Source organism: Electrona antarctica (genome assembly GCF_951216825.1).
Source record: "Electrona antarctica genome assembly, chromosome: 3".
Classification (NCBI taxonomy): Eukaryota; Metazoa; Chordata; class Actinopteri; order Myctophiformes; family Myctophidae; genus Electrona; species Electrona antarctica.
Window position 1 is genome coordinate 43,967,481 of NC_136808.1, and position 14,427 is coordinate 43,981,907.

General features: G+C 45.2%; 1 protein-coding gene across 4 annotated transcripts in view; it reads right to left on the bottom strand.

Moving 5' to 3' along the window:
* The window catches only part of LOC306919310 (uncharacterized protein), a 56,965-nt gene that overhangs the window by 38,730 nt on the left and 3,808 nt on the right, over positions 1 to 14,427 (bottom strand). For 2 of the 4 annotated variants that reach the window (XM_079496162.1, XM_079496163.1), the window contains exons 2-5: positions 5,441 to 5,987; positions 4,572 to 5,082; positions 2,136 to 2,683; positions 1,149 to 1,587 (exon numbers count right to left, since the gene is read on the bottom strand). In XM_079496162.1, coding sequence (XP_079352288.1) covers positions 1,149 to 1,587; positions 2,136 to 2,683; positions 4,572 to 5,082; positions 5,441 to 5,956 — 2,014 coding nt within the window. In that variant the 5' untranslated portion in view covers positions 5,957 to 5,987. The remainder of the gene's footprint in view (positions 1 to 1,148; positions 1,588 to 2,135; positions 2,684 to 4,571; positions 5,083 to 5,440; positions 5,988 to 14,427) is intronic. The other 2 variants (XM_079496164.1, XM_079496165.1) reach the window with 2 other exon arrangements.

The window sequence follows — 14,427 nt, forward strand, 5'->3', positions numbered from 1 at the left end:
AAGGGCGATAACTCTTATAAATTAAACATTGGATGTATGGGCATCAGAGAGCATAATAGGACATGATATGAGGACTTAAGGCTCATTCATAGTCTGGATTTTCGGTGGTGAGGTGACCACCGCTCCGATGGTGAGGTGACCACCGCTCCGGTGGTGAGGTGACCACCGCTCCAGTGGTGAGGTGACAAATGCACACTTATTAGCCCACGGACCCCCATTTGAAGAGATATGCCAGGGACCCCCATAAGAGAAGATTTATACAGCTCTAGCAGTGATTCTCAACCCGTTTAATTTCAAGGACCCCCAGTTTGACAAGCATTGCCATTTGTCTACGGACCCTCTTTTAATGCCATTTCTACCTGTGGGACTCCAATTGATAATGTTAATTTAACTCTGAGAGCGTACACATGACATGCTTTAAGGGTCCATTTGGTTCCAAATTATCATGTAGCTGGGTACCCCCTGGAACTTGCTCAAGGACCCCTGGGGCTCCCTGGACCCCACTTTGGGAACAAGTGGTGTAGACGCCCCCCTTTTCTCCCTTGATTGCACATTCATCAGACTGATTGCTTCCGCCACTGAGGATTTGGCCTCAAATTCGATGCCAATTCTGTCCTCAAATTTTGAGGACAAATATGTTGTGGCGCAGAACGGCAGACCTCCCATTCACTTACAAGGCCCCTCTTATACTGGCATAATGATAACAGTAGTATGCTTAATTAATTTACCCTTGTATGATTGGACAATATACGCCGGTGACATCACAATATGCCAACCACAGCGGCCAGTCACAATTTGTGTCTTCACTTTCTGTCCTCACTTTGAGTGGTGCAAACCACTCCAACAACTGGCTTTGTACCCGTGTTTGTTCGTACCAAAAAAAACGAGCATGGTTGCTATGGTTAGCAACCAAAAAATTGCAGGTGTCTCCACTCAGTTCACACGGGTGTGATTTTTATACCCACTACTAAAAGTATTAGTTTTATATTTAGAATATCAGACCCTGCCATTCGGTCAGGCTAGGTCACAGATAGTCATTAATCCTGTTATAGCATCGTATTGGAACTCTTGACTTCTAGGTTAACATCTTATTAACTCATTAATAAAGTGACCAATATGGCACAGAACACCCATTTAAAATATGATACCTCTCTCTGGTGAATCCAACTCCTGGGATTCAGACATTGGTCTGCCGCACTGTGGTGGACCGTTGGCATCGCCACCTTCCATCTCCTGGTCCTTTCTACACTGTGGTGGACCGTTGGCATCACTACCTTCCATCTCCTGGTCCTTTCTACACTGTGGTGGACCGTTGGCATCGCCACCTTCCATCTCCTGGTCCTTTCTACACTGTGGTGGACCGTTGGCATCGCTACCTTCCATCTCCTGGTCCTTTCTACACTGTGGTGGAGCTTTGGCATCGCTACCTTCCATCTCCTGGTCCTTTCTAGACCGGCGTTTGGCTGGAGTCCTGGTTTCTCTGCGGGTCCTTGGTTGACGTTTTTGTCGTGCCGTTGCTTCAGTCGGAGCGTTCAGAAGTGGACCTCTGGCCCCAGGAATACTACAAGACCAATCGACCTCCAGTGTCTGCAAAACAACAGGTCCAATAACAGTTACTAAATGGCATTGTGAGACAGTTGGGTCCAGAAATGAGTGAGCAGCAGGTTATCGGCAGACTCTGGAAAGATTTCAGTCCCACGGTGCAAATAATTTACAGGGAGTTTGAAGAGTCAACCCATTCTGAACGGGAACCCCTTTTGGTGTTTCAAGCATTACGTTATACTTTAGCTATTGAAAAATCATGAACATGTGGCACAAATCTTTGAATATTATATTCTTTATATAACGCAAAACACAAAAACACAAAAACACAAATCTTTGCTTCTGGGGGGGTCCCTGGAACAACATATTTTCAGATGGGGGTCCGCAGCCAAATACAGATAATTCTGGGGGTCCTTGACATGAAAAAGGTTGAGCACCACTGACATAGAAACATACTGTAGGTTTTTCAGAAAACTGTTTTTTTTTCTTTTTAATCAGTCCAAAATGGGTTAAAAACAGAAACAATCAAAAGTTGTATCAATTAAATGCAAATCCTAATCGTTATCTGTATCACACAACACAGCTTTAGATACCTGACTCAAGTGTCTATTGTCTCCTAGCTCCTCTTTGGCTCCAACAGGAGATGATGAAATGGCAGCCGAGGATCTGCAGTCTGGTGTGGAGTTAACAGAGGCTCCTGGTGCGTCCCATGGATGTCCCTCAGCTCTCCTTGGTGTGGAGTTAATAGAGGCTCCTGGTGCGTCCCATGGATGTCTCTCAGCTCTCTTTGGTGTGGAGTTAACAGAGGCTCCTGGTGCGTCCCATGGATCTCCCTCAGCTCTCCTTGGTGTGGAGTTAACAGAGGCTCCTGGTGCGTCCCATGGATGTCCCTCAGCTCTCTTTGGTGTGGAGTTTACACAGGCTCCTGGTGCGTCCCATAGATGTCCCTCAGCTATCCTTGGTGTGGAGTTAACAGAGGCTCCTGGTGCGTCCCATGGATGTCTCTCAGCTCTCTTTGGTGTGGAGTTAACAGAGGCTCCTGGTGCGTCCCATGGATGTCTCTCGGCTCTCCTTGGTAAGACACTCTCAGGGAATTTGCTTAGAAGAGGAGAACTGCTGCATAGCAATGGCTCTGATGATTCTGTGGGAAGAGTTGAAGAGATCTGTCAAAAAACAAATCACTGGGTATGATTTGTTTCAAATGGCGCTGGTGAGAATCTCAGAATTGACAGGATTTATTTTTTTAATCCTCTAGCGTCTAGCTCAGTGATAACCAAACTCTGGCCTGCCATGTAATTCTGACTGGTCCGTCAATCAATGTGCTTCACGTCCTCAAAGTTACGCATGCAACACATTGAGCTGATTGGACCTTCCTTTGCAGAGAGAATGGACTAAACACATTGAGAAGATTGGACCTTCCTTTGAGAGAATGGACTAAACAGCATGCATGCCGACAGACAACTGTACATTCGTTACGTTTTATGGAAACAGTTGTTTGTGTTGAATGTCCTAATTGTACAGACATATTCAAAGAATGTAGCAAATGACGTCGATTACAAATTGTGTCATTGACAGAATAGGAATGGAGGCCAAGCCATAAAATAATGCACTTTTGTCTGCCGCAGCTCCTAACGGCTCCCCCTGATGCTCTTGCACTTTAATAAATAGGATATGATTAATTAAACTGCACTTAATGTTTTTTATTTTTCTACGACACCATATGCAGTGTTTATTGGTTTATTTTACACTGGTGTATTGCATTGCACTGTATTGTATCGTTTTTCTCTGTGAAAACATTTCACGATTTGTAATCAGATAGTGATGCAAACAGCCTGCATCCTGCATCCTTAGACTCACTAAATAGAGAAAGGATGCAAACCCTCCAGGGGTCCTGCGATGCAATACTGTACTGTACTCTAATGTTGTTGAAGTGGGACTCATAAAAGGTCCCTGGGACCCATCTAAAAGACCACCCCTGGGTCCCGTCTAAAAGACCACCCCTGGGTCCCGTCTAAAAGACCACCCCTGGGTCCCGGGACCAATTACATTGAAAACCTATTTACAGGCCTGGGCCGTGGCCCAGCGGTCCAGGCACCTTGGCCGGTAGTCCGAGTCTGGCAGTGTGCCGCGGGTTCGACTCCCGATCCCGACGGCCTTTACTGCATGTCACCCCCCCCCATCTCTCTCCCCCATTTCCTGTCAGCCTACTGTCTGTCTCTCTATAAAGACAATTAAAATAAAGGCGAAAGCCGCGAAAGAAAAACATTAAAAAAAATGAAAAAATAAAACCTATTTACATCACTGCAGCTAATTTGATTTAACAGTTGGACAGTCTCCCTCTTGTAGAATCTTGGAATAATAAACCTGGCTTGACAAATTATTTTCATATTTACAAGCAAATCCACGTTGGCATTTAATAAAGCAACAAACCACAAGAGGTCTCAGGTTACTGTGGATTTTACAATGGGTGAGAGGCGTGGTGACACTGGTGAGACACGAGTGCAGAAAGTGTCTCCAACCCTCTCACCCATTGTAAAATCCACGCTAAGCAGGGGCCTCGCATGGCTTATTGCTCTTCTAAAACAGTTACAAACATATAGCAATGAATATTCACCTCAAAACTATTAAATTCACAAAAGTAGCTACACTTTGCGCCGACCAGAGCAGGCCACACACTTCCTTGTTTTTAGTCAGCCAGTGTGTCAGGGGAATAGGAGGCGCTTGATGCCTTTACGAGGCCCCCCAGAGCTACACATTCACAGTCATATGAGCGCGGGCGGTGCTTAGACGCCCGCAAGGCATGGGCTTGTAAGAAAATCAAGTGCTCCCCTTCCCCAGTTCAGCTACAGAGCTGCGGGGATCAGCTGGGAATGATATAAAGTGATTGGAGGTGTGGATTATCGGTGAGATTTACAACGGTCACGTGACAGTAACCAGCCAATCAGAATCAAGTATTGGAGATTTGGGACTAACTAATTTAATTTAATTTAATAGGGGCCTATATATGGCACATATAGAAAATATGATACCTTTCTCTTGTGAATTCAACTCCTGGAGTTGGAACATGGGTCTGCATTGTTGTGGTGGTTGACCGTTGGCACCACTACCTTCCATCTCCTGGTCCTTGGCTGGAGGTTGACCACTGGCGTTAGTCTGAGCCGTGGGAAGTTGACCACTGGCGTTAGTCTGAGCCGTGGGAAGTTGACCACTGGAGTTAGGAAGTTGACCACTGGCGTCAGTCTGAGCCGTGGGAAGTTGACCACTGGCGTTAGGAAGTTGACCACTGGCGTCAGTCTGAGCCGTGGGAAGTTGACCACTGGCGTTAGGAAGTTGACCACTGGCGTCAGTCTGAGCCGTGGGAAGTTGACCACTGGCGTTAGTCTGAGCCGTGGGAAGTTGACCACTGGCGTTAGTCTGAGCCGTGGGAAGTTGACCACTGGCGTTAGTCTGAGCCGTGGGAAGTTGACCACTGGCGTTAGTCTGAGCCGTGGGAAGTTGACCACTGGCGTTAGGAATAGAAGATGAATCCACTTCTGATGTCTGGAAGCAACAGGCAGATAACGGTTACTAAACAGATAATGGTTACTAAACAGATAACGGTTATTAAACAGATAACGGTTATTAAACGTCATTGTGAATGAATAAATGGGTAAAAAATGAGGAGGCAGACTCTTTATTCAGTCATTACGACAGCATCAAGGCCCGCCGAAATACATTTTAGTCGACTAAATCTATAGTTGATTTAGTCGACTAAAATGTATGACATTTAGTCGACGAAAACTAAACTAAACACTAAAACATTCCAGGAGACTAAAATGTGACTAAAACTAAATGTCAAGAGACTAAAATCTAAATTTGCTGCCAAAAACAACACTGATCACAATGCAGTTTTAGATACCTGACTCATCACTCCATTATCTCCTCCAGGGGATGGGATCATTGGGATGGCAGCCGAGGACCTGCCAGGAGATGGGATCATTGGGATGGCAGCTGAGGAGCTGCTAGGGGATGGGATCATTGGGATGGCAGCTGGGGAGCTGCTAGGGGATGGGATCATTGGGATGGCAGCCTGGGACCTGCTAGGGGATGGGATCATTGGGATGGCAGCCGAGGAGCTGCTAGGAGATGGGATCATTGGGATGGCAGCCGAGGACCTGCCAGGGGATGGGATCATTGGGATGCAGTCCGGTGTGGAGTTCACTGAGGCTTCTGGCGTGTCCCATGTTTGTCCCTCGCCTCTCGTTAGCGCGGTCGGTGACAAACTACCGGGGAATTGGCTTAGAAGAGAAGCGCTGCGTATGTCCCATGGTTGTCCCTCGCCTCTTGTCGGCGGGAACGCTAAACAAGCCCCCGGGGACTTGCTTAGAAGGGAACAGTCTGAGGACTCTGTGGGTAGAGCTGAAGTGATCTCCATCACATCACCTCAATCTTCTGTTGTTTACCATCTGCCAAAACAGAAGCAGAGAACCGTTTACCAAACACCTCCGTGTTTAAAGGCAGCATACAAATTACATGCATCAGTGTCTCATGAAACCACAACTCAATTTGATATATTATGAATTTAAAAAGACTGACACGGACCAGACCAAAAGTATGCCCCTGCCTGGTCGTAACAGACTCCAACATGACACGACTAACTTATTTTATCACCTGCACAAGAATCACGACAGAACAAATACAGCGAGTATTTCTCGTCGTTCTTGCGCAGGTGATAAAATTAGTCAACTTCTGAGAGCAGTAAAAGCAGCGTCGAGACGAGTAACATTGATGTTATGTTAGTGCTCGGAAAAGAAACCCCAGAAGCAGACGTTGCAACAGGCTTCTGCAAAGATATGGTTTTAATCTACAGTCGAGAAACGGGGGTTTTGTAAGTAGGGGCAAAGCAAACACTTGAGCTTGTAGATCGTTGGGGTTACGGCCGTTCTGAAATGTTGATGTAAACAACCTTTAACCTTATATGCAATAATAAAACTATATTGTTATAAAAGTTAATACATAAAAGGTGTGTGTGGGAGATAGAACAGCTCTTTTCATCCATAAGTCTCAAAGTTGACAGTGAAAACATAACTATTTGTTCAGCCTACCTGACTGTCAGTCAGCTATTGTAAATGATTTACAAAATCATTTGTCAGGCATGAAAATATTTATGAAAAACCAAACAAAAACTAACTAAAATGGAATTGGACAGCCAAATACAGTAGTGCTGCACAATCTCGATCTATTTTCGATTCAATGCGCAGCACTAATAGATACTATATGCCAGGGCTCCAGACTAAGGGGGTCCCTACGTCCCAGGGACTATAAAATATCTCTTTGGGACGATGAAATTAAAAAAATGTCTTCTATATCCTGAAAAAACGTTCTCAAACATTTTCATGTCAAGGACCCCCAAGATTATATATAATTGGTCGCCGACACCCATCTGAAAATATGTTGTTCCAGGGACCCCCGGCTCCAGAAGCAAAGATTTGATTTAAAAGCGTTCGCTCTGAAAAAAAAAAAAAATATATATATATATATATATATATATATATATATATATATATATTTGCCAAATATATATATATATTCAAATATTTGAATATATAGGAGACTGCAGGAGACTAGCAGCACCTACAGTACGGGCAGCATGGTACTAGCAGCACCTACAGTACGGGCAGCATGAGACTAGCAGCACCTACAGTACGGGCAGCATGAGACTAGCAGCGCCACCTACAGTACGGGCAGCATGAGACTAGCAGCACCACCTACAGTACGGGCAGCATGAGACTAGCAGCACCTACAGTACGGGCAGCATGAGACTAGCAGCACCTACAGTACGGGCAGCATGAGACTAGCAGCACCTACAGTACGGGCAGCATGAGACTAGCAGCACCTACAGTACGGGGCAGCATGAGACTAGCAGCACCACCTACAGTACGGGGCAGCATGAGACTAGCAGCACCTACAGTACGGGGCAGCATGAGACTAGCAGCACCTACAGTACGGGGCAGCATGAGACTAGCAGCACCACCTACAGTACGGGGCAGCATGAGACTAGCACCATCTACAGTACGGGGCAGCATGAGACTAGCAGCACCTACAGTACGGGCAGCATGAGACTAGCAGCACCTACAGTACGGGGCAGCATGAGACTAGCAGCGCCACCTACAGTACGGGCAGCATGAGACTAGCAGCACCTACAGTATGGGCAGCATGAGACTAGCACCACCTACAGTACGGGCAGCATGAGACTAGCAGCACCACCTACAGTACAGGCAGCATGAGACTAGCACCATCTACAGTACGGGCAGCATGAGACTAGCACCACCTACAGTACGGGGCAGCATGAGACTAGCAGCACCACCTACAGTACGGGGCAGCATGAGACTAGCACCATCTACAGTACGGGGCAGCATGAGACTAGCAGCACCTACAGTACGGGCAGCATGAGACTAGCAGCACCTACAGTATGGGCAGCATGAGACTAGCAGCGCCACCTACAGTATGGGCAGCATGAGACTAGCAGCACCACCTACAGTATGGGCAGCATGAGACTAGCACCACCTACAGTACGGGCAGCATGAGACTAGCAGCACCTACAGTACGGGCAGCATGAGACTAGCAGCACCTACAGTACGGGCAGCATGAGACTAGCAGCACCTACAGTACGGGCAGCATGAGACTAGCAGCGCCGCATAAATGTTGCAACAGAAAGAAGAAAATAAAACGAGAGAGAACACACAGGCTCAGCGCTCCCTGGTTGTAACCAGATGTATCCTTGAACTTGACAATGAACTTGTGAATGGAATGGTTGGCACGGGCCACAATAAACACTAAACGCCCATACTGAGTCTGTCCTTATACTACTGAAACAACAAGGAGATGTACAACGTCCATATGACAACAGCCAAAAGTTAATATATGTAAGGATTAAGGAAACTGTAATTAATACTGTACATGAAACAGTGGCTCTCAACAGCCTGTGGACGGAACAATGTGGTGGATGCATCCTGCTGTAGGTAAGATATTCAACGTGTACAAAGTGCTCACGTTGAGGCTGTGCATTGATCAGCCCTATAGATCAGTGGACACGTTGAGGCTGTGCATTGATCAGCTCTATAGAAGATCAGTGGACACGTTGAGGCTGTGCATTGATGTGTGTCTGAGCCTGAGGTTCTGACGCACGTCAGTGAAAAACTACGTTTTCAGTGCCACACACGCAGACGTGTGCATCCGTTACCTACTATAACTACCTAAATATTCTGTATTGTGACTGTACTTTTACTAAAATATTAACTTAGAAAACATGGATTTACTGTATATTTTTATTCAGATTTTCATTACTTTGCGACCCCTCCAAAATGTTACCCCTCTGGGGCTGATATAAAGATTCTAAGAAGGCATTTACTTCAAGGATTGATGCATTTATCAAGGATTATTATGATACCTTGATACCTATTATGATTCCTTGCCACTTTCAAAAGCAATGCTGGAAGTCTTTAATGGTTAGAATGACATGAACAAAAAATAAATAAATGGGACATTCACTTTGGGACGGTTCAAATTGTAGGTTCCGGGACGTTGGTGAAAAGCTGGAGTCTGGAGCAGATCTCCTTGGGCAGGAACCTGTTGTTCCTGAGCCCTGCAATATGCAGTGTGGAGCAGATCTCCTTGAGCAGGAACCTGTTGTTCCTGAGCCCTGCAATATGCAGCGTGGAGCAGATCTCCTTGAGCAGGAACCTGTTGTTCCTGTGCCCTGCTATATGCAGCCAGAGATTAAAATAGGGTGCATTTTGCATCCCAAAATGTAGTTTATAGTTAAGGGACGCAATAAAACAACGACCTCTGCATCCACGGGATGCACTACTGTACTATACTATACTTTTTATTCTAGTTTATTTTGCTAGCTTTAGTTATAATAATCATTTCTTCTTCTGTTTTCCAAATGAATATAACCACATTATAACCATATAAAATGAAATAGGAGTTAAATGCTGCAATTTGTAAAAATGGCAAAATATGACTCCTAACGTCGTTGAAGTGCAGGGACTCGTTGAATGTCCCTGGGACTCATCTAAAAGACCATACCTGCATCCCGGGACTCATTACATTGAAAACCTATTTACATCACTGTGCAGCGTGGACACAGATCTCCTTGGGCAGGAAGGGAACCTGTTGTTCCCGAGCCCTGCTATATGCAGCATGGAGGACGCAGATCTCCTTGGGCAGGACCCTGCCAGGACTTTGTAACACTACAACAACCTGCTTCTCATCAATGATGAGGCTGATGGTGGACATCATGTGATTAACAGTCTCAAAGCAAAATGAGACAACACAGTTCTGTGTGTGTGTGTGTGTGTGTGTGTGTGTGTGTGTGTGTGTGTGTGTGTGTGTGTGTGTGTGTGTGTGTGTGTGTGTGTGTGTGTGTGTGTGTGTGTGTGTGCGCGCGCTAGAATTTTTTCCCCCACCCCCTTTCTGTATTTGTTTCCTTAGTTTTTACCTCCTTGGGGTTACGGCCGTTCTGAAATGTTGATGTAAACAACCTTTAACCTTATATGCAATAATAAAACTATATTGTTATAAAAGTTAATACATAAAAGGTGTGTGTGGGAGATAGAACAGCTCTTTTCATCCATAAGTCTCAAAGTTGACAGTGAAAACATAACTATTTGTTCAGCCTACCTGACTGTCAGTCAGCTATTGTAAATGATTTACAAAATAATTTGTCAGGCATGAAAATATTTATGAAAAACCAAACAAAAACTAACTAAAATGGAATTGGACAGCCAAATACAGTAGTGCTGCACAATCTCGATCTATTTTCGATTCATTGCGCAGCACTAATAAATACTATATGCCAGGGCTCCAGACTAAGGGGGTCCCTACGTCCCAGGGACTATAAAATATCTCTTTGGGACTTAACCCATTTAGGCCTGACGTTGAAATTTAAAAAATGTCTTCTAAATCCTGACAGTTTTCTGAAAAAACGTTCTCAAACATTTTCATGTCAAGGACCCCCAAGATTATATGTAATTGGTCGCCAACACCCATCTGAAAATATGTTGTTCCAGGGACCCCCGGCCCCAAAAGCAAAGATTTGATTTAAAAGCGTTCGCTCTGAAAAAAAAATATATTTTCCAAATATATATATATATATATTCAAAGATTTGCACTACATTTTCACGATTTCTCAAAAATAGCAGACCTACAAGCTCTCTGTGCCGCACTATGAGCTTGTAGATCTGCTATTTTTACGGGCAGTACGGGCAGCATGAGACTAGCAGCGCCACCTACAGTACGGGCAGCATGAGACTAGCACCACCTACAGTACGGGCAGCATGAGACTAGCACCACCTACAGTACGGGCAGCATGAGACTAGCACCACCTACAGTACGGGCAGCATGAGACTAGCAGCACCTACAGTACGGGCAGCATGAGACTAGCAGCACCTACAGTATGGGCAGCATGAGACTAGCACCACCTACAGTACGGGGCAGCATGAGACTAGCAGCACCTACAGTACGGGGCAGCATGAGACTAGCAGCACCACCTACAGTACGGGGCAGCATGAGACTAGCAGCACCTACAGTACGGGGCAGCATGAGACTAGCAGCACCTACAGTACGGGGCAGCATGAGACTAGCAGCACCACCTACAGTACGGGGCAGCATGAGACTAGCACCATCTACAGTACGGGGCAGCATGAGACTAGCAGCACCTACAGTACGGGCAGCATGAGACTAGCAGCACCTACAGTACGGGGCAGCATGAGACTAGCAGCGCCACCTACAGTACGGGCAGCATGAGACTAGCAGCACCTACAGTATGGGCAGCATGAGACTAGCACCACCTACAGTACGGGCAGCATGAGACTAGCAGCGCCACCTACAGTACAGGCAGCATGAGACTAGCACCATCTACAGTACGGGCAGCATGAGACTAGCACCACCTACAGTACGGGGCAGCATGAGACTAGCAGCACCACCTACAGTACGGGGCAGCATGAGACTAGCACCATCTACAGTACGGGGCAGCATGAGACTAGCAGCACCTACAGTACGGGCAGCATGAGACTAGCAGCACCTACAGTATGGGCAGCATGAGACTAGCAGCGCCACCTACAGTATGGGCAGCATGAGACTAGCAGCACCACCTACAGTATGGGCAGCATGAGACTAGCACCACCTACAGTACGGGCAGCATGAGACTAGCAGCACCTACAGTACGGGCAGCATGAGACTAGCAGCACCTACAGTACGGGCAGCATGAGACTAGCAGCACCTACAGTACGGGCAGCATGAGACTAGCAGCGCCGCATAAATGTTGCAACAGAAAGAAGAAAATAAAACGAGAGAGAACACACAGGCTCAGCGCTCCCTGGTTGTAACCAGATGTATCCTTGAACTTGACAATGAACTTGTGAATGGAATGGTTGGCACGGGCCACAATAAACACTAAACGCCCATACTGAGTCTGTCCTTATACTACTGAAACAACAAGGAGATGTACAACGTCCATATGACAACAGCCAAAAGTTAATATATGTAAGGATTAAGGAAACTGTAATTAATACTGTACATGAAACAGTGGCTCTCAACAGCCTGTGGACGGAACAATGTGGTGGATGCATCCTGCTGTAGGTAAGATATTCAACGTGTACAAAGTGGACACGTTGAGGCTGTGCATTGATCAGCCCTATAGATCAGTGGACACGTTGAGGCTGTGCATTGATCAGCTCTATAGAAGATCAGTGGACACGTTGAGGCTGTGCATTGATGTGTGTCTGAGCCTGAGGTTCTGACGCACGTCAGTGAAAAACTACGTTTTCAGTGCCACACACGCAGACGTGTGCATCCGTTACCTACTATAACTACCTAAATATTCTGTATTGTGACTGTACTTTTACTAAAATATTAACTTAGAAAACATGGATTTACTGTATATTTTTATTCAGATTTTCATTACTTTGCGACCCCTCCAAAATGTTACCCCTCTGGGGCTGATATAAAGATTCTAAGAAGGCATTTACTTCAAGGATTGATGCATTTATCAAGGATTATTATGATACCTTGATACCTATTATGATTCCTTGCCACTTTCAAAAGCAATGCTGGAAGTCTTTAATGGTTAGAATGACATGAACAAAAAATAAATAAATGGGACATTCACTTTGGGACGGTTCAAATTGTAGGTTCCGGGACGTTGGTGAAAAGCTGGAGTCTGGAGCAGATCTCCTTGGGCAGGAACCTGTTGTTCCTGAGCCCTGCAATATGCAGTGTGGAGCAGATCTCCTTGAGCAGGAACCTGTTGTTCCTGAGCCCTGCAATATGCAGCGTGGAGCAGATCTCCTTGAGCAGGAACCTGTTGTTCCTGTGCCCTGCTATATGCAGCCAGAGATTAAAATAGGGTGCATTTTGCATCCCAAAATGTAGTTTATAGTTAAGGGACGCAATAAAACAACGACCTCTGCATCCACGGGATGCACTACTGTACTATACTATACTTTTTATTCTAGTTTATTTTGCTAGCTTTAGTTATAATAATCATTTCTTCTTCTGTTTTCCAAATGAATATAACCACATTATAACCATATAAAATGAAATAGGAGTTAAATGCTGCAATTTGTAAAAATGGCAAAATATGACTCCTAACGTCGTTGAAGTGCAGGGACTCGTTGAATGTCCCTGGGACTCATCTAAAAGACCATACCTGCATCCCGGGACTCATTACATTGAAAACCTATTTACATCACTGTGCAGCGTGGACACAGATCTCCTTGGGCAGGAAGGGAACCTGTTGTTCCCGAGCCCTGCTATATGCAGCATGGAGGACGCAGATCTCCTTGGGCAGGACCCTGCCAGGACTTTGTAACACTACAACAACCTGCTTCTCATCAATGATGAGGCTGATGGTGGACATCATGTGATTAACAGTCTCAAAGCAAAATGAGACAACACAGTTCTGTGTGTGTGTGTGTGTGTGTGTGTGTGTGTGTGTGTGTGTGTGTGTGTGTGTGTGTGTGTGTGTGTGTGCGCGCGCTAGAATTTTTTCCCCCACCCCCTTTCTGTATTTGTTTCCTTAGTTTTTACCTCCTTGGGGTTACGGCCGTTCTGAAATGTTGATGTAAACAACCTTTAACCTTATATGCAATAATAAAACTATATTGTTATAAAAGTTAATACATAAAAGGTGTGTGTGGGAGATAGAACAGCTCTTTTCATCCATAAGTCTCAAAGTTGACAGTGAAAACATAACTATTTGTTCAGCCTACCTGACTGTCAGTCAGCTATTGTAAATGATTTACAAAATAATTTGTCAGGCATGAAAATATTTATGAAAAACCAAACAAAAACTAACTAAAATGGAATTGGACAGCCAAATACAGTAGTGCTGCACAATCTCGATCTATTTTCGATTCATTGCGCAGCACTAATAAATACTATATGCCAGGGCTCCAGACTAAGGGGGTCCCTACGTCCCAGGGACTATAAAATATCTCTTTGGGACTTAACCCATTTAGGCCTGACGTTGAAATTTAAAAAATGTCTTCTAAATCCTGACAGTTTTCTGAAAAAACGTTCTCAAACATTTTCATGTCAAGGACCCCCAAGATTATATGTAATTGGTCGCCAACACCCATCTGAAAATATGTTGTTCCAGGGACCCCCGGCCCCAAAAGCAAAGATTTGATTTAAAAGCGTTCGCTCTGAAAAAAATATATATTTTCCAAATATATATATATATATATTCAAAGATTTGCACTACATTTTCACGATTTCTCAAAAATAGCAGACCTACAAGCTCTCTGTGCCGCACTATGAGCTTGTAGATCTGCTATTTTTACGGGCAGTACGGGCAGCATGAGACTAGCAGCGCCACCTACAGTACGGGCAGCATGAGAC